This window comes from Microtus pennsylvanicus, chromosome 5, assembly GCF_037038515.1.
Source record: "Microtus pennsylvanicus isolate mMicPen1 chromosome 5, mMicPen1.hap1, whole genome shotgun sequence".
Classification (NCBI taxonomy): Eukaryota; Metazoa; Chordata; class Mammalia; order Rodentia; family Cricetidae; genus Microtus; species Microtus pennsylvanicus.
In genome coordinates this window covers 25,825,094-25,852,056 of record NC_134583.1, presented here as the reverse complement: position 1 = coordinate 25,852,056, position 26,963 = coordinate 25,825,094, and the positions used below count along the sequence as shown (strand labels likewise).

Genomic DNA, 26,963 nt, shown 5'->3' with positions numbered 1-26,963 from the left:
GCCTCAGAAGCAATGGAGCCAACTGACCATAAAAACCCAAACCTCTGAAGTTGTGAGGCAGAATAATTCTGTTTTCCTTCAGCCATTGATAGGCGCTTAGGCTTAATCCGTATCTTGTCTCATGAATGATGCCACAATGAACATATTTCACCTGTCATAGTGATTTTATTTTTTTAATTTATTTATTTATTAAAGATTTTTGTCTCTTCCCCACCACCACCACCCATTTCCCTCTCCCTCCCCCAATCAAGTCCCCCTCCCTCGTCAGCCCAAAGAGCAATCAGGGTTCCAAGGGAAGTCCAAGGAACCCCCACCACCATCCAGGTCTAGTAAGGTGAGCATCCAAACTGCCTAGGCTCCCACAAAGCCAGTACTTGCAGTAGGATCAGAAACCCATTGCCATTGTTCTTGAGTTCTCAGTAGTCCTCATTGTCTGCTATGTTCAGCGAGTCTGGTTTTATCCCAGGCTTTTTCAGATCCAGGCCAGCTGGCCTTGGTGAGTTCCCAATAGAACATCCCCATTGTCTCAGTGTGTGGGTGCACCCCTCGCAGTCCTGAGTTCCTTGCTCGTGCTCTCTCTCCTTCTGCTCCTGATTTGGACCTTGAGATTTCTGTCCGGTGCTCCAATGTGGGTCTCTGTCTCTGTCTCCTTTCATCGCTTGATGAAGGTTAATATTCAGGAGGATGCCTATGTGTTTGTCTTTGGGTTCACCTTCTTTAGCTTCTCTAGGATCACTAATTATAGGCTCAATGTCCTTTGTTTATGGCTAGAAACCAAATATGAGTGAGTACATCCCATGTTCCTCTTTTTGGGTCTGGCTTACCTCACTCAGGATAGTGTTTTCTGTTTCCATCCATTTGCATGCAAAATTCAAGAAGTCCTTGTTTTTTACTGCTGAGTAGTACTCTAATATGTATATATTCCATACTTTCTTCATCCATTTTTCCATTGAAGGGCATCTAGGTTGTTTCCAGGTTCTGGCTATTACAAACAATGCTGCTATGAACATAGTAGAGCATATACTTTTGTTGTATGATAAGGCCTCTCTTGGGTATATTCCCAAGAGTGGTATTGCTGGGTCCAGGGGTAAGTTGATCCCGAATTTCCTGAGAAACCACCACACTGCTTTCCAAAGTGGTTGCACAAGTTTGCATTCCCACCAGCAATGGATGAGTGTACCCCTTTCTCCACAACCTCTCCAGCAAAGGCTATCATTGGTGTTTTTTATTTTAGCCATTCTGACAGGTGTAAGATGGTATCTTAAAGTTGTCTTGATTTGCATTTCCCTGATCGCTAAGGAAGTTGAGCATGACCTTAATGTCATAGTGATTTTAAATCCTATTGCTATATATTTAGTATTGTGATTATTAAGTGTGGTGGTCTGAAATAAAATGGCCCCCACAGGAAGGTGGCACTATTAGGAGGTGTGGCCTAGTTGGAGTAAGGATGGCCTTATTGGGGGAAGTGTGTCACTGTGGAGGCGGGTTTGAGGACCCATTTATGTTCAAGCTACACCAAGTAACACAGTTTACCTCCTGTTGCTTTTGGATTGAGATGTAGAATTCTCCAGCACCATGTCTACCTGCACACCATCATACTCCCAGTCAACGTGTTTCTCACATGATGACAATGGTTAAACCTCTGAACTGTGAGCCGGCCCCAAATAAGTGCTTTCCTTTATAAGAGCTGCCATGGTCATGCTTTCTCTTCACAGAAATAGAAACCCTAACTAAAACACCAAGTCATATAATTATTCTGTTTGGGCTTGCTGAGGACTCTGTACTGTTTTCCATAATAGCTATATTAATTTCAATTGTTGCCAATGCTGCACAAGGACTCCTTCTTCTCCACAGCCTTCTGGATACTTTTATTTTTTTGCCATCTTATGTGTCTGTGTGAATACTTGATAGCTTATGAAAAGGCCATTTGATTGAAACACATTTTTGTTACATTTATTTAACTATTTGTGTGCATCCTTATGTATTGTAGGTGCATGTGTGTGTATGTCAGAGAATAGCCTAAGTGAGTCACTTCTCTCCTTTTTGTGGGACTAGGGAATTGAGTTCAGGTCAGCAGGCTCGACAAAGCCCCTTTACCTGTGAAGCCATCCCATTGGTCCACTTTCTTGCTTTTTGTATTTTATTTTGCACTTATTATTTGGTGTGTCTATGCACATGTGTGGGTATGTGAGTCTGTGTGTCACTATGCATGTGGACGCCAGAGGACAGCTTGTGGAGTTGGTTCTTGACTTCCAGCATGTATGTGACTTTTGGGTATTAACTCAGGTTTTGAGCATGGCAGCATCTTGAGCCATCAATGCTGTCCTAAGCCTACCGTTTGTGGGTGTGAATAATTGACTGCTTTCAGAATTTCTTTCTGATGAGCACATTGCTGAAACTCCTCTCACTGAGCGGTGACGATGCGTGACAGCTATAAAGAGCTGGTGCCGACATTGGTTAAATGTTGCTTTTAAGCACTGAAGCCTGCCATGCAGAGTTTAGAATTATTTTTATTTTTTTATTTTTTCTGACACAGGATCTCACTATGTAGCCCTGGCTTTCCTGGAACTCACTATGTAGACAAGGCTGACCTCGAAGTCAAAGAAATCTGCCTGCTTCCACCTCCCACCATGCCCATGTTTTGAGACAGGGTTCCTTTGAGTAGCCTTGGTTATCCTTGAACTAACTCTGTAGACTAGGCTGTCCTCCAGCTCACAGAGATCCTCCTGTCTCTGCCTTCCAAGTGCTGGGATTAAAGGTGTGCAGCACCATTGCCTACTAGAATTATTTTTTAAGTCCTCATAGTAGGTTTTTCTCTACTCTTTGGCACCATATTTTTCATTGATCAGATGCACTGAAAGTAGCTGAAGGAAAATGTCTAAATTGTGGAGTTAATAAAATAGGGATTTTGTCTGTGTGTTGAGAATGGATTAAAATGGTAGTGGTTCTACCTTGGTCAGTGATGTTGCTTGATTCAGGCCATCCTTGCTCTTCTTTCCAAGAGCAAATTCTGGTGCTCACAGTTGACATTTCTACATGCTAGCTCCACCAGATAGAAATCTCAAGGTCCAAATCAGGAGCAGAAGGAGAGAGAGCATGAGCAAGGAACTCAGGACCGCAAGGGGTGCACCCACACACTGAGACAATGGGGATGTTCTATTGGGAACTCACCAAGGCCAGCTGGCCTGGATCTGAAAAAGCCTGGAATAAAACCGGACTCGCTGAACATAGCGGACAATGAGGACTACTGAGAACTCAAGAACAATGGCAATGGTTTTTTGATCCTACTGCAAGTACTGGCTTTGTGGGAGCCTAGGCAGTTTGGATGCTCACCTTACTAGACCTGGATGGAGGTGGGTGGTCCTTGGACTTCCCACAGGGCAGGGAACCCTGATTGCTCTTTGGGCTGACGAGGGAGGGGGACTTGATTGGGGGAGGGGGAGGGAAATGGGAGGCAGTGGCGGAGAAGAGACAGAAATCTTTAATAAATAAAAAAAAGAGCTAATAAGAAGCCTGAGCTAATGGACCAATCAGTTTATAATCTACATGCTAACTCCTTAGGCACTTTTAGAACTGCTAAATTCCTATTTTGAACTGTTAAATATTCCAAGACAGCTCTATTCTCTCTAGCCAGTTCTCAGAATTAATGCTTTGTCAAGGGAGACTATTCTAGAAGTGTCCCTGAGAGCTCGATAAGGCACATGAGTAAACAGGAAAAGGCAACATCACAAATTCACAGGAATACCCAAAGATGACTTTGCTGTGAAGATTGTAACTGCATCTGTGATAATTCAAATAATTCTGTATAAACGACGATGGCTTAGTGTTGAGATTCCTTATTTGTTACTTGCCCATTACACAGATTGCTTATTTGCCCATTGTATAGATTGCTGTCTTCCTATTGGTAGAACACTAAGGGTAGGTTGATTGCTTTTTATGATTTGATTTTGACATTTATTGGTTTACGGTTTCTCTCACTCATGGATTTATTCATATCATATGGAAGGCTATCTGGCAAAACGTAAATGCTTTGACTTAGACAGAGAATGGGTTATACCCATTCCTTAGTAGTCTTGGAACTGGGGTATATATTCATTAGCATTTCAAAGGTCGGATTCTTTTATAAAGTAACAACCAATTAAACTCATCTTTTAAGTACTATGCCAGGATTTGCTGTTGTGTTAAAAAATATATATATTCTTGTAGAGGGCAACACAGTGGCTTGGGGGTAAAATGGTCCTCAGGACTCACATGGTGAAAGAAAGAACTGGCTCTTGAATGTTGTCCCCTGTCTTCCATATGTTCATGATGGAATATGTGTGCCTACACACACACACATACACACTGAGTAAATAAATGCTATATGAAAAAATAAAAATGTTTATAAAAATAAAACATAGGAACTGCAGTGAAGACACTTAGTATGTGTTCGCTACTGCGTTGCCTTTCCCTCTGTCTTTAGGCCTGTTTTCAGTTACTATGAGAGGCAGTGTGTGGCAATGACCTCTGGGCACCTTAGTTGTCAGTTAGCCAATATGCCAGTTGTTTTTCTTGTTGCTCTGACAAAAACAGGGAAGTCACAGTTTATTTTGGTTCATAGTTTGAGGTCACATGGTGGGGAAGGACCGGGTGAGATCATGAAGTGGCTGGTCCTGCTGCACCTGTAGTTAAAAGCAGAGAGAGCTGCTAGTGCTCTCTTCCCTTTGTTCTTAAGTCTGGGACCTCATTTGGTGGGACGATACCACCCTCATTCAACCTGAGACTTCCCTCATTCAACGTGAGACTTCCTGTCTCAATTAACTGCCTTTGAAAACACTCCCAGAGGTGAGTCTCCTGGTGATTTCAAATGCTGTCAAACTGACAATCAAGATTAACCATCACAAGTCAAGCAGAGGGGCTGAAGAGATGACTCAGTGGTTAAGAGCACTGGCTACTCTTCCAGAGGGCCCAGGTTCAATTCCTAGCACCCACATGATCACTCAGGGTCATCTCTAATTCTAGTTCCAGGGTATCTAATGCTCTCTTCTGGACTCCCCGAGCGCTGTGCACAGACATCCATGCAGGCAAAATACCCCACATATAAAATAATAAATCAAACAAAACAAAAACTTAAAGGCAACCCAAATATGCCCAAATAAATTCTTTTTAACTGTGAAATCTAATCGCTGGTCCTCAAATGCTTATGGCTATCTCTTAATGCAAAATGCATTTATGCATCTGTAAGAGGCCCCCTCTGCACACTTTAACAGTTCTAAAACTATTTAAAAGCCCCAGATCCAAAGTCTTTTCTGAGACTGAAGGCAATCTATTAGCTATGAACCCTGTTTTAAATTTTAGCCATTAAGGTAACAGTAGGTTCGTGTGTGTGTGTGTGTGTGTGTGTGTATCTGAACCTAGGCAAGTATATTACCACTGAGCTAAATCCTTAGTCCACAAACAAACAAACAAAAAACAGGTCCCATGCTTCTAACATACATTCGTAAGGAGCAAAAATTCTCAGTAAAACAGGAGGGATGAGAGGAGAGCAAAGACTGAATCAAAACAACGATCAAAACCCAGCAGGCAAGATGCCAAATCCTCCAGCTCCATATCCACCATCTGGCATTGGGGCATTGTATGAACTCCAATAGACCTGGGTATCCCTGTTTCTCAATTCTGCTGTTTATAACACACTGAACTCTCTGGAGTTGGTTCTGATCTGGGCCTGCAATTCCCTCAGTGAATAGCCAGACTTGGGTATCCGTTTCTCAATTTTGCTGTTTATAACCCACTGAACTCTCTGGAGTTGGTTCCAAACTGGGCTTGCAGTTCCCTCAGTGGATAGCCCCCCTGTTTTGGTATATCCAGAGTCCTGGGGTTTTCATTGCAATTTAGATTCTCCCTTCGCAACTTTATGCAATGGCTGCTGGGGCTTCCCTGCAGGGAATCCAACTCTGTTGCTACACATTGCCTGACTCCAGCAGCTTCCTGGAACCCTGGTGAAAACCCCCATGACCCTGTAGGTCTTGAATCTGTATGCCTGTAAAATTACGTGGGCAATGGAGTCCTACTAGTCCTAAGGTCTTCTACCATGGTTCTGTGAGTTTTACCTTCGAACAGGAAACTCTTTCAGTGGTATTCTCAATCAGGATTCTCTCTTTTTTTTTTGCTGAAAATTTGCATTTTCAGAAGTTGCCGCTTGAGCTGGTGGTGGTGCCCATGTTTAATCCTAACAACATGGAGTCAGAGGCATGTGGGTCTCTGAGTTCAAGACCAACCTGGTCTACAGAGATAGTTCCAGGACAGCCAGGGCTGCTGCATAGAGAAATCCTGTTTCAAAAAAGTGTGTGTGTGTGTGTGTGTGTGTGTGTGTGTGTGTGTGTGTGTGTGTGAGAGAGAGAGAGAGAGAGAGAGAGAGAGAGAGCGAGCCTTCATTGAATGGGATCTCAGACCACCTTTCTCATTGTGTCAGTGAAGAGTGTATTTCTCTTAATAGCACTGATTTTTTTTAAACAGTTACAGCTTCTTTGACACATCCACCGTGTTTGCATCTTTAAACTTGCTCACACCCCTTTCCTTGCCAAGCTGCCCATTTTCATATCTTCCTCAACTGAATTTTCCTACTAACTACAATAACACTGTGAACAATCATCATGCCAAGGCCCAAATATTATGATGTTTTGACATCTCTCCTGCCAGACTACTCAGTGCATTGCTTTTGAATTCAGCTTGACTTCGATTTTCAGAGCACAAGAAGAAGACAGTCGCTTTCTTTGCCAGGACGTAGCCCGAGTGGCTTCCCGCTTAGTTTGGAATAGTGCTTGTTACCTTCTGAAGCCTCAGAACTGGTCTCCCTCCGTCTGCATCTCTCTAGACTTCCACACCCCCACTGGAATGGGCATTGAAACTCTGTTCACACAATTCTAGGGCTTCTCTAGTCCAAAATGTCAAAAGCTCTGCCAGAATATTTCTGCTAGCCAACTCTGAAGATGCAGGAATCCCACGGACGGGTCTGTTACGGAAGTCGCCTCACTCCTCCCTCACTTCTCGCTACCAGTTCCCGGAAGTAGTTGCTTTTCTTGGTGCTAGGACAAAGCACATGAGCAAAGCTGCTTTAGAGAGGGTTGAATTGGCTTCAGTCTGTAATGACGCGGCAGCACAGAAGGAGTGTGAGGTCTGCTTGTGTCACAGTCGGGGAGCAGAGAAGGGACGCGGCAGCACAGAAGGAGTGTGAGGTCTGCTTGTGTCACAGTCGGGGAGCAGAGAAGGATGTGCTCTGGCGCTCAGCTCTTTCTCTTTCATTTTATTTAGTATGGGATCCCCAGTCCGTGGGATGACGCCCTCCACATTAGGAAGAGGTCTTCCCTCATCACCGCCTGCCTGGGAAATGCCCTCATACACATGCCCAGAAGCGTGGCTCCTAGGTGATTTCAAATCTAGTTGACAGTGAGGGCTGACCGTTGCTTCTTGCTTTAGGCATAGATGTAGTGAGGTGTGATTTCCAGCACATGGTAGGGTCTGTCAACTTTAAGGCTGGCATTTGGTGTGTTTTGGCAGATGTTTACAGTCGTGCAGTTAGCATCACTGTCAGAATACAAGAAGTTTCGATCATGGCCAGCGTTTGCTTGGGTCTTTATGCAACGTCTTTTCTTCTACTGCCCCTCCTGATTACTTGAGAGGCTCTCTAACACCAGTGACGTCAACATGTACGCCAATCCCTTTTGGGTAGCTGAAGGATGGAATTACCAACTCTTAGATGACAAATGTATGTACTTCTTGAACACATCCACTATATATCCCCCAATGTGACTGCACGACTTTGTATTCCCAGGAGCAACATGTGAAAGTTTCAGGGTATTTTAATTTAAATTAATATTTTATTTTATTAATTAATTTTATTTTATTTTAATTATTTGGTGTGTGTGTGTGTGTCTGTGTCTGTGTGTATGCACACACACAACCAAACCTAGGCAAGTATATTACCACTAGGTTAAACCCTTAACTCACAGGTTTAAAGAACTATATTATACGTCTACGTCTCATGGGTATAAATCTTTTGCTAAACATATATCTTGCTTATATTTTCTCCTAAATTGTGGTCCAGTGTTCAAAAAAATGGTTTTGGAACTGGAGTTAAGAGTTCAGCAGTTAAGAGTATGAAATGCTTTTTCAGAGGATTCGAAATTAACAATAAATCTTAAAAAAATGATTAAAAATTAACAATAGGTTAAAAAAGGAGTTTTAGGTTCACACAAAGTTTGGAGAAGGGCACAGAGTTTCCCACCTTCTCCGTGCTCCCAAACACAGCTCTCCCCATCATCACCTCACACCAGAGTGGGAGGTTTGTTCTAACTGCTGAGCCCATTTAATGTATCCTTGGCCCTAGTAAGTATAGCAGGAAGAGAACAGCTGTCTGCCCACAATCCATGTGTCAGTTGTCTTAAACCTAACTTCCTTCTGGAATGAGGTTTATTACAATGAGGTTTATCACCTCAAAGACCACGATTGGACTTCAATGGTGGGAGGAGAGTATTAGAAGCAACATAAAAATAGAGGTCGGAGCAGGATGGGCTCTTAAAGGAAAGGAACGCCTTCCCTTTCACGCTTGTGAGAGGGGCTTGATCAGAATGATAAATAGGCGGCAGAAAGGCGGCTCAGTGGTCAAAATCACTGGCTGTTCATCCAGATGACTCAGGTTCAATTTTCAGCACTGATATGACAGTTACAACATCTGTAATTCCAGGTCCAGGTGATCCAGAGTCTCTTTTGGCCCCTACAGACAGCAGCCATACACATATGGGGCACAGACATACATACACATGAGAAACTTTTAAACACGAAATAAGATTTAAAAAAATTCTAATGAGGAGTGAGAACGAGAGCATTGGGGTGCGAGGGAAAGAAAGGGAGATAGATTCCTGCGATGAGAGAGATGGGGCCTGGGCTAGACCAGGGGAGCCTCTTCAATGAGCAGCCTTCATTTTTGGACCAAATCCCCGCGAGGTCTTCTCTGAGGGGTCTCAGACTGATCTCCAAAACAAAAGAAAGTCTAGTTGGTTCTTTTTATAGTCTAATTTTTTTCATAACCTTTTTAGGGATGAAGGAAAGTTTCACATCATGTGATTTAGCTCAGAGGAATGCATGTGACAAGGAACATGGGGTAGCCAGGTACCACATAGCACAGACCGCTTGTTGACTCTGTCCCAGAGAGGGCTGCGGGGAGGCATGGTACGATGCAGGAGTGGAAACATGCTCAGAGCCATAGGCTCATGTTTTACCAATGATCCAGTGTACTCAGTTTGTAATGTTTCTCAATGACATTTATTTCAATATCTCTTGGGCATTTGTGCGTGTGCGTGTGTGTGCACGCGCGTGCATGTGTATGTATTTAGAGCCCAGAGACTGATCTTCAAGTCTCTTCCTCAGTTGCTTCTCTGACTTACATTTTCAAGACAGGGTCTCTCATGGAACTGAGATTCACCAGTTGGCTAGAATGGCTGGCCAGCAAGTCCCCAGGATCCTCTGTCTTTACCATTCCAGGACTGGGGTTATAAGCACATCCACCATATTTGATTCTTCTTTGTGGGTACTGGGAGTCTGAACTCAGGTCAACACTTTACAGACTGAACCAGCATCCCAGGCTCACAAATCCTTCTTTTAGGAAAAAGTATGACTTTATTATCTGTAATGCTTAATCTAGTGTTGCGTTGGCTTTTACTGGGGAGATATAAGCAAATATCCAGTTACCCTAGATAGGCACCAGCTGTTGATCAAGATAAAATTTCCCCAAATTTCTTGCTTAGTTTTTTTGGTTTTCTTACTTATCATGGGCATTTTTCACAGCTTCCTGCAGCTTTCTCTGGGACAGAGAGTCAATAAACAGTCCGTGCTATTTATGGTACCTGGCTACCCCATGTAAATCACATGATGTGACCCCAATTAGCTGCCCCACTGTAAAGTTCCATGTCTGAAAAGACTGTGATTGATGGAAACTGCCTCATGGAATTCAGCTGTTAATCAGCCTTTACTTGCCTTTCCCAGGATCACGTGTGGTGTGGAGGGGAGAGTTATTGCTAGAATTCCAGGTAGGGTTTTCTGATCCTCCCCTGGGAGAGTCTATAGCTCTATTACCATTGTTAAAGACTTGGCTACTAATCTAGTAGCCCAGTCTAGTTGCCATGGCAACAGGAACAAAGTCCAAGAACAGCATCTTGTTATGACCCGAGCAAAAAGCTCCAATCAAAGCAGAGATACGTTGTGTAACTACTGGTTGGTTAATGGCTAGGGAATGAGGTGTTCTGTGTAATTGGAAATTCTGGTTATTAGAAAATCAGATATGTAATTTCCACATTCATAGACTTTGATAATGATGAAATATATTTGACCATGAAAGAACCCCATATATGCCATTATTTATTGTCATCATTCTTTGGTGGCTCTGAGAATACTCTAAAGTCTATAACTGTGGAGTCAGACAGGATAATAGAAGTCAGAATGATAGCAATCACTGCTATAGCTGACACTGCCTGAGCACCTAGAGAGTGTTCAGGTCTTTCTCTGCATTAGCTCATTTTCTTGCCTCAGTAACTGCTGTAAGGTGTAAAAAAATGGTCTTGCTTTTTAAATCTAAGGTTGTTAAGATAGTTAGTTCAACTAACTGGTTTCTTCCTGAACCTTTCCCTTTGCACCGATTAGCCAATCACATTGGTGGAAATCAACCTTCTACCAATGGGGGATGAGACCCAGTTCACCAACATCAGGGATAAAAATGGGTGCTATGTTGCCCATGGAGATGTTGTGAGTCCAGTGTGAGTCCTGGCATACCCTTTTTACAAAAAGAGTTGCCTCGCAGGCCACTGTTGCTTTGTTTGTGTGCTCTTTGTGTTCTTTTGTGTTTTGTGTGACACAGAACTTTCTTTCTTCCTTCCTTCCTTCCTTCCTTCCTTCCTTCCTTCCTTCCTTCCTTCCTTCCTTCCTTTCTTTCCTTCTTTTTTTTTTGAGACAGGCTTTCTCTGTGTAGCCCTGGCTGTCCTGGAACTCACTTTGTAGACAAAGTTGACTTCAAACTCACAGAGATCCACCTGCCCCTGCCTCCCAAGTGCTGGGATTAAAGGTGTGCACCACCACCGCCCAGCTATTGTTTGTTTCTAACAGAAGCATTATGAGCTCCTATCAACAGACAAAGAAGGACATCAGTGAGACTGAGTAATTTTTGGGGGGGGTCACAGAACTAGTCCCCCAAAGAGACCTACATGGTCATCTTAAATGTACCTGAACATCTGACACACTAGTCTGAATTCTTATGAGCCATGTGAATATTGGGTTGAGTGGTCATTGACCACAGAACACTGAACATTATTTTAATCATGACTTTTTTGAGACATGTATCCCAGGCTGGCTATGAACTTGCCGTGTGTTCAAGGATGAACTTGAGATTGAACTCAAAGCTCTGCACATGGTAGGCAAGCATTCTATCAGCTGAGCTCTTTCTCACCCTTTATTATTATTTTTTTTAATTTTAAAATAAAATCCCAGTCTGGTCACTTGCTGTATTTCCTTTACTGTATCACCAGGAAACTCTAAAAAGCCAGGTGTATTAAACTAAGTAAATCTGTGTTTAAAAAAACCGTTCTCATTGTTAGATGACTAGCAAAGCGAAGTGTTTACAAAGGAAAACGCTTTAAACTGGAATAATGAAAGCACTGTTTCACATGTTGTTCTGAAGATTACCCGAGAAGATACATTTGAAGTTGTCAGTGCAGTACTGTATACTAATAAAGGTCCAACATTGTCTTATAGAATTACATTGCCATCCTTCCAATAACTGTAGTTTTTGACTGCTAACAGTATATGACATCACTCCACTTGTACCTAGGTGTTACCATGGAGATGGTGTTTCTTCAAGGGCCCAAAGAGATGGCTGTGTCACTCTGTGCTTGTTTACCTGGAAGGTGCTTCCTGGCAGTGACTGAATCGTCCCAAGAGATAAATTAAACAGCTGGCTTCACTGCTAAGTCTTCCCTGTAATTACTGGAGAAACGTCACGCCACATACTTTCAATGTGTTTTTCAGATAATGTGTCTTTTCCTGCCATCCCGTGGCAGGCAATTAGTAATAAAAACCGAAGATGGAAATCTGAAAGAGCTTCCTTTTCATTGAGGATGCTCTTATGATTTCCTCCCCTCACAGTTCCAAAAATATTTAGAAAACTTCAACTCATATTTTCTTGAGTCGTAGACACCTGTACGCTACTCATACAAGAGTGTGTGTCTGTTAGTCTGTGTTTCTGTGTGTGTGTTTGTATGTCTGTGTTTGTGTGCATGCGTGTGTCTGTGACTGTGTCTTTGTGTGTCTATGTCCGTGTGTGTACATGTGCGTGCATGAGTGTGTTAGTCTGTGTGTGTGTGCGCATGCGTGTGTCTGTATGTCTGCGTGTTCGTATCTGTGTCTGTGTGTGTGTCCTACTTCCAGACAAGGATATGAGCACTGCTCTGCTGCACCAGCACCACGCCTGCTGCCGTGCTCCCTGCCCTGACGTGAAAGGCACTCACCATCTGGAACACTAGGCTCCATCTAACTCTTCATTCTCTACGTTGCCTTGGTCACGGCATCTTCTCACAGTGACAGAAAAGTGACTGAGACAGCCAGTGTGCTGCCTGCCTCCTATGGGGTACTAGGGGTGGAACCCAGGACTTCAGTGTGTTAGGCAAGCACACTAGCGACTGAGCCACACCCAGACAGGAACTGATCTTTGGAATCTCTAAACTGGGAAGAATAACTTCTTGTTAGTGTTGGATGGCATAAATCATGTTTGCACCACAGTTTCTGAAGCCAATCTTTAATAACAGTTATGCTATCATATTATTCCTATGTGATTATAGTTCAACTAAAATAATGCTTGAGCTCCATACCCTTCTAAATTGGATGTTTGAGAAATTGCTATCCCTGTAAATATCGACTTAACAAATGAATTTTATTTTTATATAAATTGTCTTTCATGTTTACTTTCCTAACTTCCTTGGAGGCAGGGTCTTACTATGCAGCTTAGGCTGGCCATGTCCGCTGTAGAGCTGCCCTTCCTGAGCGCAGGGAACACACACACCATCATGCCTGGCCACACAAATAAATTTTTATTCTACATGAGTTTGCCTGTTAAAAAGCATAACATGTAAGCTACGTGTGGAGGCACGAATCTTTAACCCCAGTGTTCTGGAGGCAGAGGCAGGTGGATCTCTGTGAGTTCAAGACCAGTGTGATCTGCATACTGAATTTCCGGCTTGCCAGGGCTAGATGTAGTGAAACTCTGTCTAAAAACATTTTTTAAAATAGAAAAGTGACTTTTTGAGAAATGCATGTAATGGAAGCTCATTCAAACCTCTGTGAGTTATAGCTGCAACTTATAACTCTATTGAAGGCAAAATTGAAAAGATTCTATGTGGGAACAGCTTCTACCTAGAACACAGCAAACACCCAAGGACTGCAATTTTTCCTTATAAAGGGCTACACGTGCTTTTTATAAAAGGCTAGACAGTAACTGTTTTAGGCTGTGTGGGTATCCCATTTCTGTCATGACTCCCCAATTTTGCTGTTGTGATAGGAGAACCGGACTCCATTATGCAAATGAGTTTGTATAACTGCATTCCGACACAACTTTATTTACCGAATCTGTCTGGTACTTGGCCAGCCCCTGGTTTGTGTACCAGCTTGACCCGAGAGAACACACTGTGACTGCTAGGTAGATTGGGGAACTTGAGGATTGCTTTCCAAATGTTGTCTGCTCATTTCCCAGGGCTGGGCTCATGCCACCGTGTGTCACCTTGTGCCTTTGTAGGATGCTGCCGACAGAGGGACAGATTAAACAAAGTCTCTAAACTGACAGTCTTCTTATGAATGGAAGAATTTCATGGTTGAACAAAGAAAATATTAATTCCAAAAACTGGTTTTGCTTTTCTTAATTGGAAAAAATGGAAATTACGAAAAATAATAAAGGACACACCAAAAGACTCCCATTAAGGTTGTACTACCTATGGGCGCGATCAGCTGTTGGAACTGCAGTTCTGGAGAGGCTGGGGTGGGGCCAGTCCAGAGACCAATTACAACTGACCCTGGGCCATCTTTAACCTAGCCATTACTTGTCCCACTCTGTGTTGGGCATAATATCCTGCTAAACATTCTGACCAACAGATTTTAAAAAGCTTTTTGAATGTATTAACTTAATAAAGCCCTAGCTTTCCCCCAATCACAGGGTTAGAGTTGTGTCTGATGGCAGCTGAGGCCAATAGCAGAGTTTGCCCCTCTTGCTATCAGTCCCTGCCTTGTATACAGCAGTGTATTAGAAAGGTGTGTTGATTTAAGGATTTCTTTATTCTGTTACCATAAATAAACGGAACTGCTTCCATGTTGGAACATGGAATGTGGGGTAGCCTGGATTCATGATCACTTACTTTTATTTGGCTTCTAATAACCCGTCTCTTAAGCCCTTTGAGGTAGGAGTGGTGTTTTTGGTTGACATACCCAAGCTATTAAAAAGTGAGAGTCTAGTTTTAAAAATTACTTTACATACCAGAAAATTCATTCCACTCTGTGTACATAATTCTGTGATTTTTTGTGGGGGAGGGGCGTGGATTTATAGAACTGTGCAATCTTGACCGGAATCCACTTTTAGAACACTCACTTTCCTCCTTCTAAAGTAAAAGTGACATATATTAGGGAGGGCCTGGCAACTAAGGGCTCTGGCTGCTCTTCCAGGGACCAAAGTTAATACCCAGCACCCACATGGTGTTCCACAGCTGTCTATAACTCTAGTTCCAGGAAATCCGATGCCCCTTTCTGGTCTCCTTGGGCACTGTACCCACATGGTGTCCCGACATACCATACTGGCAAACACCCACACATAAAATCAAATGAAAGAAAAGAGAAAAAAAGTTTTAAAAGTTGATATAGAATAAAGTGTATATAATTACCTATACAGTCTGAAAGGGTTTGGCACTCCCCAGCTCACTGAAAAGACCTGTGAACACAGCTAGTGCCTGGCCTTCCTCGTGCATCTTTGTAACATAGTCCCCAGGCAAGAACAGATTTGCCATTATTACCAGGGACTGATTGGCATTATCTAGAATTTTCTAAGGTAAATCACGTAGCTTGTGTTTTTAAAATGTCTTTCTTTCCCTTACCTTAGAGTATATCCAGATTTTAGTGAACATCACTAATTCATTTCCTTGTGTTGATGACCAGCATTCTCGTGTAAGAAAGCGATGTGGTTTTTCTGCCCCCTTTGAGGTAGACACTTAGGCTGTTTCTAGTTTTACCGACTACAGATGACGTGTGTCTATTCTGCCTTTGTGGGCACACACACTATCATTTCTTTGTGAATACACCCAAGAATATCATACATTAGGTGTGTGTTTAGTTCATTGGGACTTTACCAAAATGTTTTCCAAAATAACTGTGCCATTTTATATTCCTACCAGCAGTGTGTGAGGATTCTAGTGACTTACTACCTTGAGAATTATCCATCTGAATAGGTGTTTGGTGGTATTCAGTTGTGGTTTTAATGTGTTGTACTATTTGAACAAGGCTTGTGTAGAATCAAGAACTGAGGTGCTATTTGGGGAAGTTTAGGAGGCTTCTGGAGGAAGTACATCACTGGGCTTTGAGGTTTACAACCCCACCCCACTTCATTCTTTCTCTCGGCTTTGTTCTTGTGGTTGAAGAAGTGAGGTCTGAGCTTCCTGCTCTGCCCTGCTGTTGCTGTGCCTCCCCTGGGATGGACTTTGTCTTTGGAACCATAAGTGCTTTTTTCTATAAGTTTCCTTAGTTATGGTGTTTTATTGCAGCAACGTAAAAGAAAATAAGAGCCTGACATTTTCACCTGCTTCTTTGCCATCCACGTGTCTTCCCTGGTAAAGTGTACACTCAGGCGTATTTCCCCCAGCTATCTTCTAGATTCAGGACGTCCTGGGCTTCACAATTAGTCTATGATGTGTCTTGGGGTTAATGTGAAGAGCTACTGGCCTCAGCATTGTTTCTTGAGAATACTGTCCCCTTCCCAAGGAATTACATTTGTGCCCGGATGAAAAGCCAGTGGTATACGTGTTTATGTTCATCTGTCTCTCAGTTTCACCCTCCAGCTTTTTACTTCATCTGTCGTGGTATGGGCCTGTATCACACTGGCCCGAGAGTGATATCTACAAGTCTTGGCATTAGGTTGTCTATGTTCTCTCCACCTGAATTGCTGGACATCCTTTGTTCTTTGTATTTAATACAAATTTTAGAATGAGTTCATCAGTTTCTACAAAAACCCTGTTGAAACTTTGCCTGGAATCACGTTGCATGCATATGCCTATTTTGGGAGAATTGATAGTTTAACAACACTGACTATCCCAAGCCAAGAGTAAGGTACACATCTTTTCCACTTTATTGAATCTTTAAATTCTTTCCACATGCTTTTACATTTTCAACACAAAGCCATTGTATGTTCTATCTGATTTATCTCTATGATATATCTATTTCGATTTATGTATTTCTAAAGTTTAAAAATTTTTATTTATATTATTATTATGTACGTTTATATATGATGTGTGTGTCCGCGTGTGTGCATGCACATCCATGTGGGTACAGGAAAGCCACGTATGCATGTGGAGGTCAGAGGACAAGTCTCGGGAGTTGTTTCTCTCCTTCCACCTTGGCTTTGAGCAGGATTTCTCTGGTTTCTGCCTTGCTGTGTAATCCAGGTCAGGTCACAAGCTTCCAGGCTTCTGGCTCTGCTTCCCACTTCACTGTCAAATGCTGGGATTACAAAAGCCTGCTACCGCATCCGACCTTCTTATGCAGGTTCCAGGCTCAACTCATTAGGCTGGTGTAGTGTGCAATGTTACCCACTGAACCATCTCATCAGCCCCTCCATGTATATGTATGTATGTATGCATACATATATTTATATAGATACATACATGTAACATACATATGTGTGTACCAATATACTTTGAACCTTTATATTTTTTGATGCTTTTACAAATAGTATTGTGTTCCCAATCATATATATATATATACATATATATATACACACACACATACACAATTGATTTAAATGTTCATCTTGTATCTTTCACACTTCCCAAACTTACTAATTAGCTCTATGAACTTTGTTTTAAACATATAGTTTTTTAATTTAAACTTATGTTTTTGGCAAAAATACGCTTACACTCTCAATGTATTTTGTATTCTTTATTTTCTCTTGAACATTAGAGACAAGTATTTTCCCAAGGCATAAAACTTTTCATAAATATTAAAATTAATAGCCACACTATGTCTTTACACTTCTTGAGTCTCTCTGTTACTACTGCTATCTCTGTTTTTCTGATATACAGAATGTACTGATAAACATTGTCTTTGGTCATGGATGGATCTCAGTTGGCAGAGTGCTTGTCGAGCATGCATGAAACCTGGTTTCAATCCCCAGCACTACATGAAGCAAGCAGGAAGATAAAGACTGCAAAGCTATCTTTAACTCTCCAATGAATTGAAATGCATACTCACTTGGAAAGCATGAGCTCTGTCTCCAAAACACAAATGCTAGATCTATGTATTTATGTCTATGTCTGTATGTATAAATATATTAAAAGCCTGACTGCACAAGTCTGCACCAGTATCCTGTAACAATGACCAGTTCATTGATGTCTGTAAGCTGCCTCAATCCTGACCTATTCTATGCTTTGCTGACTACTGACTAGCTTCACACTTTACTGTTTGCATTTTCTATTTCTTTGGTAACTTGTGACACTTCATGTTTTTCACTAGTGTTTTGATTAGCTTCGTGCAGTTTCTGTTTGAAGTATTGAAGGAATCATTTTTCACTTTTTATAAACCTGTTGAATTATTTCCTTTCTCCTTCCTTTTTTTTTCTTAACTAACTAATAAAAACCATGATGAGCTTTGAAAGAAAACCATGGGCTAACTTTTCTCAGGCTTCCTGACAGCCATCCTTAGAGTCGTCCTGAGGCACTGAGAGCACACACTCAAAAGTGGCCATTATGATGCCTTGAAGTCACAGCACAAATACAACTTCACATTTGAATGACTTCCTTCTAGGCCCCAGATATGGATTAAGGGCAAATGGATTCTTCTGTCTACACTTGTACGTACATTCTTTTTGAGGGGACAAGTTATACTCTAAATCATTTTCAGATTTCTTTGAGAATATTTCTATAGTGTTCTCGATATGAATCAGTGGCGGCTGCTGGAAGGAAAGGCAAGGTGTCTATTTAGGGCCTTTGCCTCTCTCCTTCATGACCCAAAATGCTCCCCAGATACCCCAAGTGATAGACTGCTCCCTGACCGCGGTGGCAGCTGGTCTTTTGCTGTTAGATCTCTGTCAAAGTCATTTAATTTTTAAAAGAAAAAAAAATCACTTCTCAAAATAACTGAGAATAAAGGACCCTATCCCTGTGCCGGTGGATGGAAGGGATCAGGGAAGGGGTATTTTCTTTAAGTCTGGTCCTCTGGTACAACAAAGTGTGCTGGCAGTCTTCCAGGAACTTGCGTGCTTTTGGAATGAGAGTTGTATCACTGGTGCAATACTGTAGTGGTGTGTGGACCAGCCTTCATGTCTCTTATCTTCAGTAGCTGTGTCCCTACACATGTGCAAGAGGTGGCTTCTCATGGCTGTGTCCCATGCTGACTCCACTAGGCATTTGAGGACAGTGGTATGCATAGGACACAAGGCTGCGGTCTGGTTCTAGGTGCAAGCCCAGTTTCCGAGCCTGTACCTAATTCATATTCATAGTTAGTTCACTGGCAGCATTGGTTCCTGGGGCTAGTGATGGGGCAACTGTGAATGTGCGTCCTGGTCCAGCAGGAACATAGGAGCTATACACAAAGAGTGAGGAAAAACTGGAGGGAGAGAGCAATTCTGAAGTTGCTAAGTAAAAACTCAAGTCCAGATGCTGCAGCAGCAGTCCAGTCCCATTGCAAGAAGGCTGTGAGATCCCAAGAGAACCCCAGCAAAGGAAGGCAGTGAACTGTGAGTGAGCCTAGTGAGGGTAATGTGAGGAATTTGTGACTTTAAACCACAGGGACCAACTTTGTGAATCTCAGACTCTGGAGTGGGAGGAGAGATAGAGGCTCACAAGGATAGACGGGGGTCCTCAGGAAGCCAGTATATGGCTGTTCAGATTCTCTTGTAAGGATGAGGTTCACAAGGATAGACGGGGTCCTCGGGGAGTCAGTACATGGCTGTTCAGATTCTGTTGTAAGGACGAGGCTCACAAGGATAGACGGGATCCTCAGGGAGCCAGTACATGGCTGTTCAGATTCTCTTGTAAGGATGAGGCTTCAGCTGCTTTTGTCTATTTACTCGAGATTCACGACTTACATCTCCGTCTGTCTCTATTCAACAAATCTTCATCAGTTTAGGGATGGCAGTCCTCAGCCCTTGATACTGAGACAATGAAGAATAGCCCCTGGTCCCACAGACCTGACACTCCATGAGAGAGGTGGATGGTAAGAGATCAGCCAGCGCACACATGTGGTGGTGTGAGTGCTGACGGAAGCTCCAACAGTGAGGGTAACCAAACATCCTGATGGCAGGTGCAGAACTCTTTGTATAGACCCGTGGGGAGCCATGGCTACTCTGGGGAATAGTGTTTCAGCAAGGTTCTGGAAGAAGTCTGAAACCAGGCCACATGGCCACAGAGGAACCCTGTGGAGAGAAAGAGCATCTGACTGTACCCAAGACCTGGGCACAGCAGGATGAGTTGCCCAGAGAGATATCTGGCAGGCACATGGTACTCTGCATTTTCAGAATTCCACTGATTGTATCAGAAGGAGAGACATAGCAAGGCAGGAAACAGACATGGAGACATCCCAGACTATGCCTGCCGACCTGTCCTAGGAGCTGGCATCTGCTCTCCATGTCCCAAAGGAAGAGACTTACTCCTTCAAAGCCAACGGGGCTGGGATTTTCACAGGACGCTGTACAATGTGCAGTGTCCCTGTGGGAGAAGCCAGAACTGTCACTAGCAGGTCGCATTGTCCCCGGGGAAGAGGAGCTGGTAGCTTGTGCTCACACAGTTGCCTGTGCACTGAGGCCCAAGGATGGGACCAGGGTATAGGCAGCGGTACCCATTCTCCCCCATCTTGCATTTGAGATTTTGAAATGCTTTAGCTTGCTCTTCAAGATTGATAAGCAACATTCCTTTTTTTTTATTAACTCAACAAACATTGATTTGCTCACTATGTATTATAGGGTAGTCCCAGAAATGCAAACTATATGAACAACTCCTGTTTCAAGGACTCTCACAATCTCAAGGGGATCCTAATTCAGTGTAACAGTGAGCTACACAAGATCATGGGGCGGTAAGAAACAGCCCTCCCAAATCCCAGTGACTTCATACTACAAACATTTATTTCAAGTTCATATTTCACATCAAAGAAAGTAGGGGTCCTTTTCTTAGATAATTAGGGATCATGCCTTTAGAAGTTTCACGTCCTCATGTGATCCCCACCATGTGACTAAGAAAACAAAATCATGGCAGGTTGCACTCTGACTTTTAAGAGATAACACTTCAGGAAGTATAGAAAGTAGAACCCCGAAAGAAAAAGTGGAATCTTCATGAACAGGCTATGCAACCACATATATAAGCAGAGATGTGCAGAGCAGAGAACGGACATGCTTTCCGCACTGGGAGATGTGGGTAGCGGCGCGTGTTCAAATGCAGGCTTGCACTGGGTACTGATAAATGATAACATGAATGGAGCCTCCTGTCTGGGAATTTACTATCGTACCATAACTCACAGAGTGTTGCCTTGGCAATCTCTTTACCCACAAAGCCTCCCAGAATCCCTGGACCTCTCAGGAATCTGTTTTACTTTGCTCACGGCATTCATTCTACTCCTGCCTGCTCAGTGATTTTTTTGGAATTTGTTCTGAAAGACTACAGTTTTCACATGCCTGTCTCCTTCCTTCCTTCCTTCCTTCCTTCCTTCCTTCCTTCCTTCCTTCCTTCTTTATAAAACAATCTTTTCTCATTTTGCATACCAATCCCAATTTCCAACCTCTCTCCTCCTCCTGATCCCCTACCTTCCCCCCAGCACACCCTCCTTCCAGAGGCTAAGGATTCCCATAGAGAGCCAATAAGTCTGGCGTATCACTTTGAGGCAGGACCAAGGCCCTCCCCACTATATCTGGGTTGAGCAAGGTATCCCTTCATAGAGAATGGACTCCAAAAAGCCAGTTCATGTACTAGGGGTAAATCCTGGTCTCATTGCCAGTGGCCCCACAGACTGCCCCAAGCCATACAACTGTCACCCACAGTCCAAGTACCTACTTTGGTCTATGCAGGTTCTCCTGCTGTCAGTCTGGAATCAGTGAGCTCCCACTAGCTCAGGTCAGCTGTTTCTGTGGGTGTCCCCATCATGGTGTTGACCCCTTTGCTTATATTATCATTTCTCCCTCTCTTTGACTGGACATGGGAGCTCGTACCAGGGGATAAACAATGTTCTAATGTATAAACTTACCACAGTTGCTAGCTAGTCCATTTACCCCCAGATCTTTTACTTATTTCCAGTTGTAGCTGCTGTAAGTAAAGTACCATGGATTCTCACAGCTTCTTGAACACACTTCTAGACATCTGTGCGTTTGCCCATGCAGGTGGCTCTGCTTGCATCCTGAGATGGTTATACCAGAAGCCATCTTTTCCCTAAAACCATCACCCTTCTCCTTTGACTAATTACCACATTATCCCTCCTCCCCTTCAGTCCACGGCATATTGTTGAAGTCCCGTCTATTTATTGTCCCTTGAATCACAGTTTTATGTGTTTCTTCACTGAGGACCCTTTGTCGGTCATATTTACCTTTGCAATGGCCCTAACTTGCTTGAGTGACTTGTCACAGAGTGGTTGAAGGAGTGACTTAGTATCTAGGGTGTGAAGTCAGAAAGGCAGTAACTTTGGAGGCTATCTTTGTTGACTGTGCTTAGTCTACTCAGTTTCCCACATCCCATGAGGCTCATGGCTGGCTGGCCAACTACTGTTAGGAATTCTGGGATCACTTCTTGTGATTCAGGATGGGGCATAGAAGCTGAAGGATCCAACTGGGATTATAGAATTTAAAAAGCTATGCTCTAGAGTTAGAATCAACTCTCCAGAGTTACGGTGTCTGCAACCCTCTCGAATGGCTTTTATGATGAAAGAGGAACATTCGACTTCTTAAAATGGAAGTGGCAGCTTCAGAGGGCCTGAAGAAATGCAGGAGAGAGTGGCCACAGGCGACTCTCGAGTCTCTTCTGAGATCTTTCAGGTCACTTAGAGCAGATGAACAGTGTCCTGGTTTGTCTGGTGCCAGTGGTTCCTTTTCAGAGCCCTTGGGTTTAGAAGTTACCTGTTCCCCTAATGGGATGTCACAAGAGAGAATCTTCCCTCTGATTAACCAGGTAGGATATGCTTGAAGTTACCCGCTAAGACATCACTCAACCTTCCACACAGGAAATGTTTTAGACAATGTAACATCCAGACTCTGGCATGGTTATCCTGCTTTAATCCAAACTTACAGTGAGCAGAAAGATGAGCAGAAAATGTGAAGAATGTAGTTTGGCCAAGAAAGAAGTGTGAGCTGCTTTAAAGTTGGCAGGTAGCTGAGGAAAAAATAGAGATAATTATTAAAAAGGTTTGCACAATTAAAGGTAATCTTTGCCCTATTTGGCACTGGGACAATAGGATAAGCACCTGGAGGGGAAGACCTCACTCATGAAAAAGTGATATATATATAATCATATAATAATATCACTCATTTGGAAAACTTACATTTAAGAAGAAAGGGCTTGAAAAGCAGAGGCCTAAATAGGTAGGGCAGGGTCTCCTTGTCCCATCAAGACACCTACAGCACTGTTTCCTCAGCTCCAGCCACCCAGACTCTCTACGACCCTGCAGTTGTGGAGGAAAGGGGCCAGGTTACATCTTGGACTTACAGTAGAATTTCATGTCATCCTTTATGCACTACTTGGTTTGAAGTCACGCAGAATGCAAGAGGTATAGGGTTATAGAAACTTGTACCAAGGTTTCAGAAAGACACAGAAATCGGGAAACATGTGACAGGGTCAGATTTTCTGCAACCAAGGAGGCCCTGAAGGGCACTGCGCAATGTTGTGAAGATGAAGCCTAACTTGCCATGGAGATCTAAGGGTGCTGGTGATGCCAGGACCATGAAATGTCTTCCAAGGAAAGCTAAAGTTCTTAAATGCTGCAGCCTAAGAGAGAGGACACATGCAGTAGGCAACATTGATTGTACAGACTGATACCTGAGGCCGTTAAACTCAGATGATTCCATCTTAGACCTCAGATGCTAGACATGGAGCTAGAGGGTGCTGTTGGAACTATAGGACTAAGGTACTTTTAAAGTTAGGCTGGGTGCATTTTGCATTATGAGATGGCCGTGAGCCTATGGAAACAGGCGGAATGATTGATTTGAATATCGCATGTCCCCCACAGGCTCATGTGTTCAAACATTGGCTCTCCAGCTAGTGAAGCTATTTCTGGAAGTTTCTGAAATAGGAGATGGAACCTTGACAGAGGACATGGATTACAAGAGGGCAGTAATCAATGACTGTATCTTGGTCCCCTTTTGAGTTCTCTTGGTCTCCTGATCTACACACTTTCCCAGCTATGAACGTTGTCATGATCCACTGTATCCACTCTACCTGCAAACCAAGTTAAACCCTTCCTTAGAAAAGGTCTGTCAGACATTTGACAACAACCAGGAATGTACACAAACAAAGTAAAAGAGGACAGATTGCAATCGAGGCTGAATCTGTCCAGGAGAATGTTAAATGTGTGATGATTGGCAAGCTGGCTTCAGAAAAGCAGTTCATATGATATGGTGTAAAAAATCAGAAATAAAATGATCAGGTGGAAAATAACTTAAGAAGAAAGCAAAACTATAAAGTCTGAAGGTAAAAAAAAACAACAAAAACAAACAATGGGGACACAGACAAGTGCCAGAAACACTGGGAAGAAGCAAACAACAGGACAATTAGCAAGGTTTTGTTGGGTCAGGCTTCCTCTTGTTCTTACTCAACCAGCTTTAATGTCCAAGGAGGAGGCTGTGGGAGAGCTGGCAGTTGAGGGTGGCCTTTCCAGTCCTTTCTCACCACCATTGGTTCCCTAGCTCCATAAAAGGCCAGGGAGGGTTTTGAATATGGTTGGGAACTGGAGGGCATAATTTTCTGTTGGTCTTTCAGTCTGTGCCCCACACATATGACAAAGCGTCAAATAGACGAATCAGAAGAACAGCCCTAACGACCCGTCTGTGAATCAGAGGAGTACCCATGCGGGAACACTAAATGAAATGCGGTACAGCCATATGATGGCATCAGCTAGCTATATCAAATGTTATCGGCCAGACATGTGAGATATTTATATGATAAACATAAATAATAGCTACATTAAAAATCTCCAGATGAAGAACGGAAGCGCCATTAGTGAAATCTTATTGTTATATGGATGATTCTGTAAAATGAGCGCTGTGATTTCTATTTGTAGCAGTGTGAAAGGTGAGAGAAGGTATTGAATTACCGGCTTGGTCCTGTCTGTGACTTTCTGGAAGAGTAACAAGGTCAAAGTTTATTTAGGTGTGGATAACAAAATAGATGGAAGCCATCCTGGTCATTCTCTGGTAAAGATTTGCTGTTTAAAAAAGATGTGTATATAAACATCGTCTCTATGGCGGATGCAAATGAACAACAATGACGGGAATGAATAACGCTTGCCTCCAGTGTTTCTTATTCACGCCTGGTGTGCAGCAGTGACCTGAAAATGTCTATGGATTTGTCCCCAAGTATGGAGTCTGAGTGGCGGAAAGTGCGTGAGAAGTGTCGCTAGAGTCTTTAATAACTTTTAAGAAATCTCATATCCCATTTCAAGATTTCCAAGCTGGCATTTTAGAAGTGACAATAGGAATATGGAAGAAGTGGAGCAGAGACAGGAATAGTGGCATGCACCTGCAGCTCCATAACCTGGAGCCTGATGCAGGGAGAGGAGCCCAAGTTTAGGGCTAGCCTGGTGTAGCTCCCTGTCTCAAAAAAACAGAAAATGGATACTAATAGCATTGTTCTCTCTCTCTCTCTCTCTCTCTCTCTCTCTCTCTCTCTCTCTCTCTCTCTCCCCCTCCCTCCCTCCCTCTCTCTCTCCCTCTCCCTCTCCCTCTCCCTCTCCCTCTCCCTCTCTCTCTCTCTCTCTCTCTCTCTCTCTCTCTCTCTCTCCCTCTCCCTCTCCCTCTCCCTCTCCCTCTCCCTCTCCCTCTCCCTCTCTCTCTCTCTCTCTCTCTCTCTCCCTCTCCCTCTCCCTCCCCCTCCCCTCCCCCTCCCCTCCCCTCCCCCTCCCCCTCCCTCCCTCCCTCCCTCCCTCCCTCTCTCTCTCTCTCTGTCTCTCTCTCTCTCTCTCTCTCTCTCTCTCTCTCTCTGTCTCTCTCCGTCTCTCTCTCTCCTTTCTTTTTGTTACAATACATCTTGACAGTAAAAGTTTTTTGAATCCAGCGACTGCCTTTCTGACATGTTCTCACCCAGCTCTTTAGAGGAGTTCTAACTATTTTCTGGTCCATTTGTTGTTGATGCTTTCTGCTTGTACTTCCTGGATGATGTCATGTAAACTAGCAGTGAACCAAAGGCATTCTAATATCTCATTTGATTCTAAAATTAACAATAATGTTAGTATGTGGTGGCCACTTGGGCAGTGCCTGCTAGTTACCTGCTCTTTGAACTGAATCCAGCCTTCTGGACAACTCTGTCCTCCAGATTTGTCATCTTGCTAGAATATTCCAGCTGTGACAAATGAGACCACTGTTTTTCTGCTTGGAGAATCTTTCCTCCCCACCTCTTCCTTTCATGTCTCATGGCTAGCCAAAGATGGCCTTATTAACTAGCCCAGGTCTGTACTTTCAAAATTTGAATTTAAATCTCTTACCCAGGACCCTGTTTGAAACCCTGATGGAATTTTTAAGTCATAAAAAAGATATGAAAGTAGAGGAGGGGCTAGGTGGGAAGAGGAGGGGATCAGCATGAAGGGAACATGAAGAGGTAAGGGCTGTGATAGGATAAAAATGCGTCATATGTATGGAAATGCCACAATGAAACCCGTTATAGACCGGCAGTATATGTTAATAAACAAGAATGTTGAATTTAGTGGTTCTAGGGAGTGGCCTGGATACTCATATTAAAAATCAAAACAGATGCAACCGCAAAAGTTTCCTAAGTGATTCTGACGCTGTAGGAAGGCAGCAGGGGACAGTGCCATAAAGGGCAAAGTTTGAAGCCCAATGTCAGCGTGAACATCTCAAAAGACGGGCACGGGACGTAGCTATACCACGTTTGGTGCGACGATAAGGTCAGAGAACTTTTAGCTTGTGTGTAACGTTGCCTACCTGATGTCTTTCCCCTTCTGTCTCCTCAGCCATCATGTACGTCATGGGAGCACTTGGCCCTGCAGTAGGATACTTACTAGGTGGGCTACTCATTGGTTTTTACGTCGATCCCAGAAATCCTGTTCTCCTTGATCAGAACGACCCTCGTTTCATCGGAAACTGGTGAGTGGTGTCTGCATTTTGGTCGGTCAGTACTGCTTTGCAGTTACAATGTTCCCAGTGAAGACGACGGAAAAACTGTAGCTAGGTATTACCTGTAGGCAGGGTGATGCCCTCCACAAACAGCGGTTTCCTTGGCCCCAGAGCTTATGACTATGGGACACTCTGAGGAGAGGGGACTTTGCAGAGATGATCAATCAGGTTAAGGATTTTGAGAAGGGGAGAATATTCTAGGTGAAGAGAAGAGGTAGGGAGCCGGATTCAGAGATCTGCTGACTGAAGTGGAGGTCGCGGAAGATCACTATGAAGGTGGGGGAAGGCTATGAGCAAAAGAAGGCAGGCTGTGTGGGAGGAGGACGGGGCGGGGGAGAAGTGAGGGGGAAGGGACAGCAGGGGACAGGGACGGGACAGACTC

General features: G+C 43.4%; 1 protein-coding gene across 5 annotated transcripts in view; it reads left to right on the top strand.

Moving 5' to 3' along the window:
• Slco5a1 (solute carrier organic anion transporter family member 5A1) overlaps positions 1–26,963 on the top strand; it is a 128,025-nt gene that overhangs the window by 38,382 nt on the left and 62,680 nt on the right. For all 5 annotated transcript variants that reach the window (XM_075971389.1, XM_075971385.1, XM_075971386.1 and 2 more), the window contains one exon: positions 26,419–26,551. In XM_075971389.1, the coding sequence (XP_075827504.1) occupies positions 26,419–26,551 (133 nt within the window). The remainder of the gene's footprint in view (positions 1–26,418; positions 26,552–26,963) is intronic.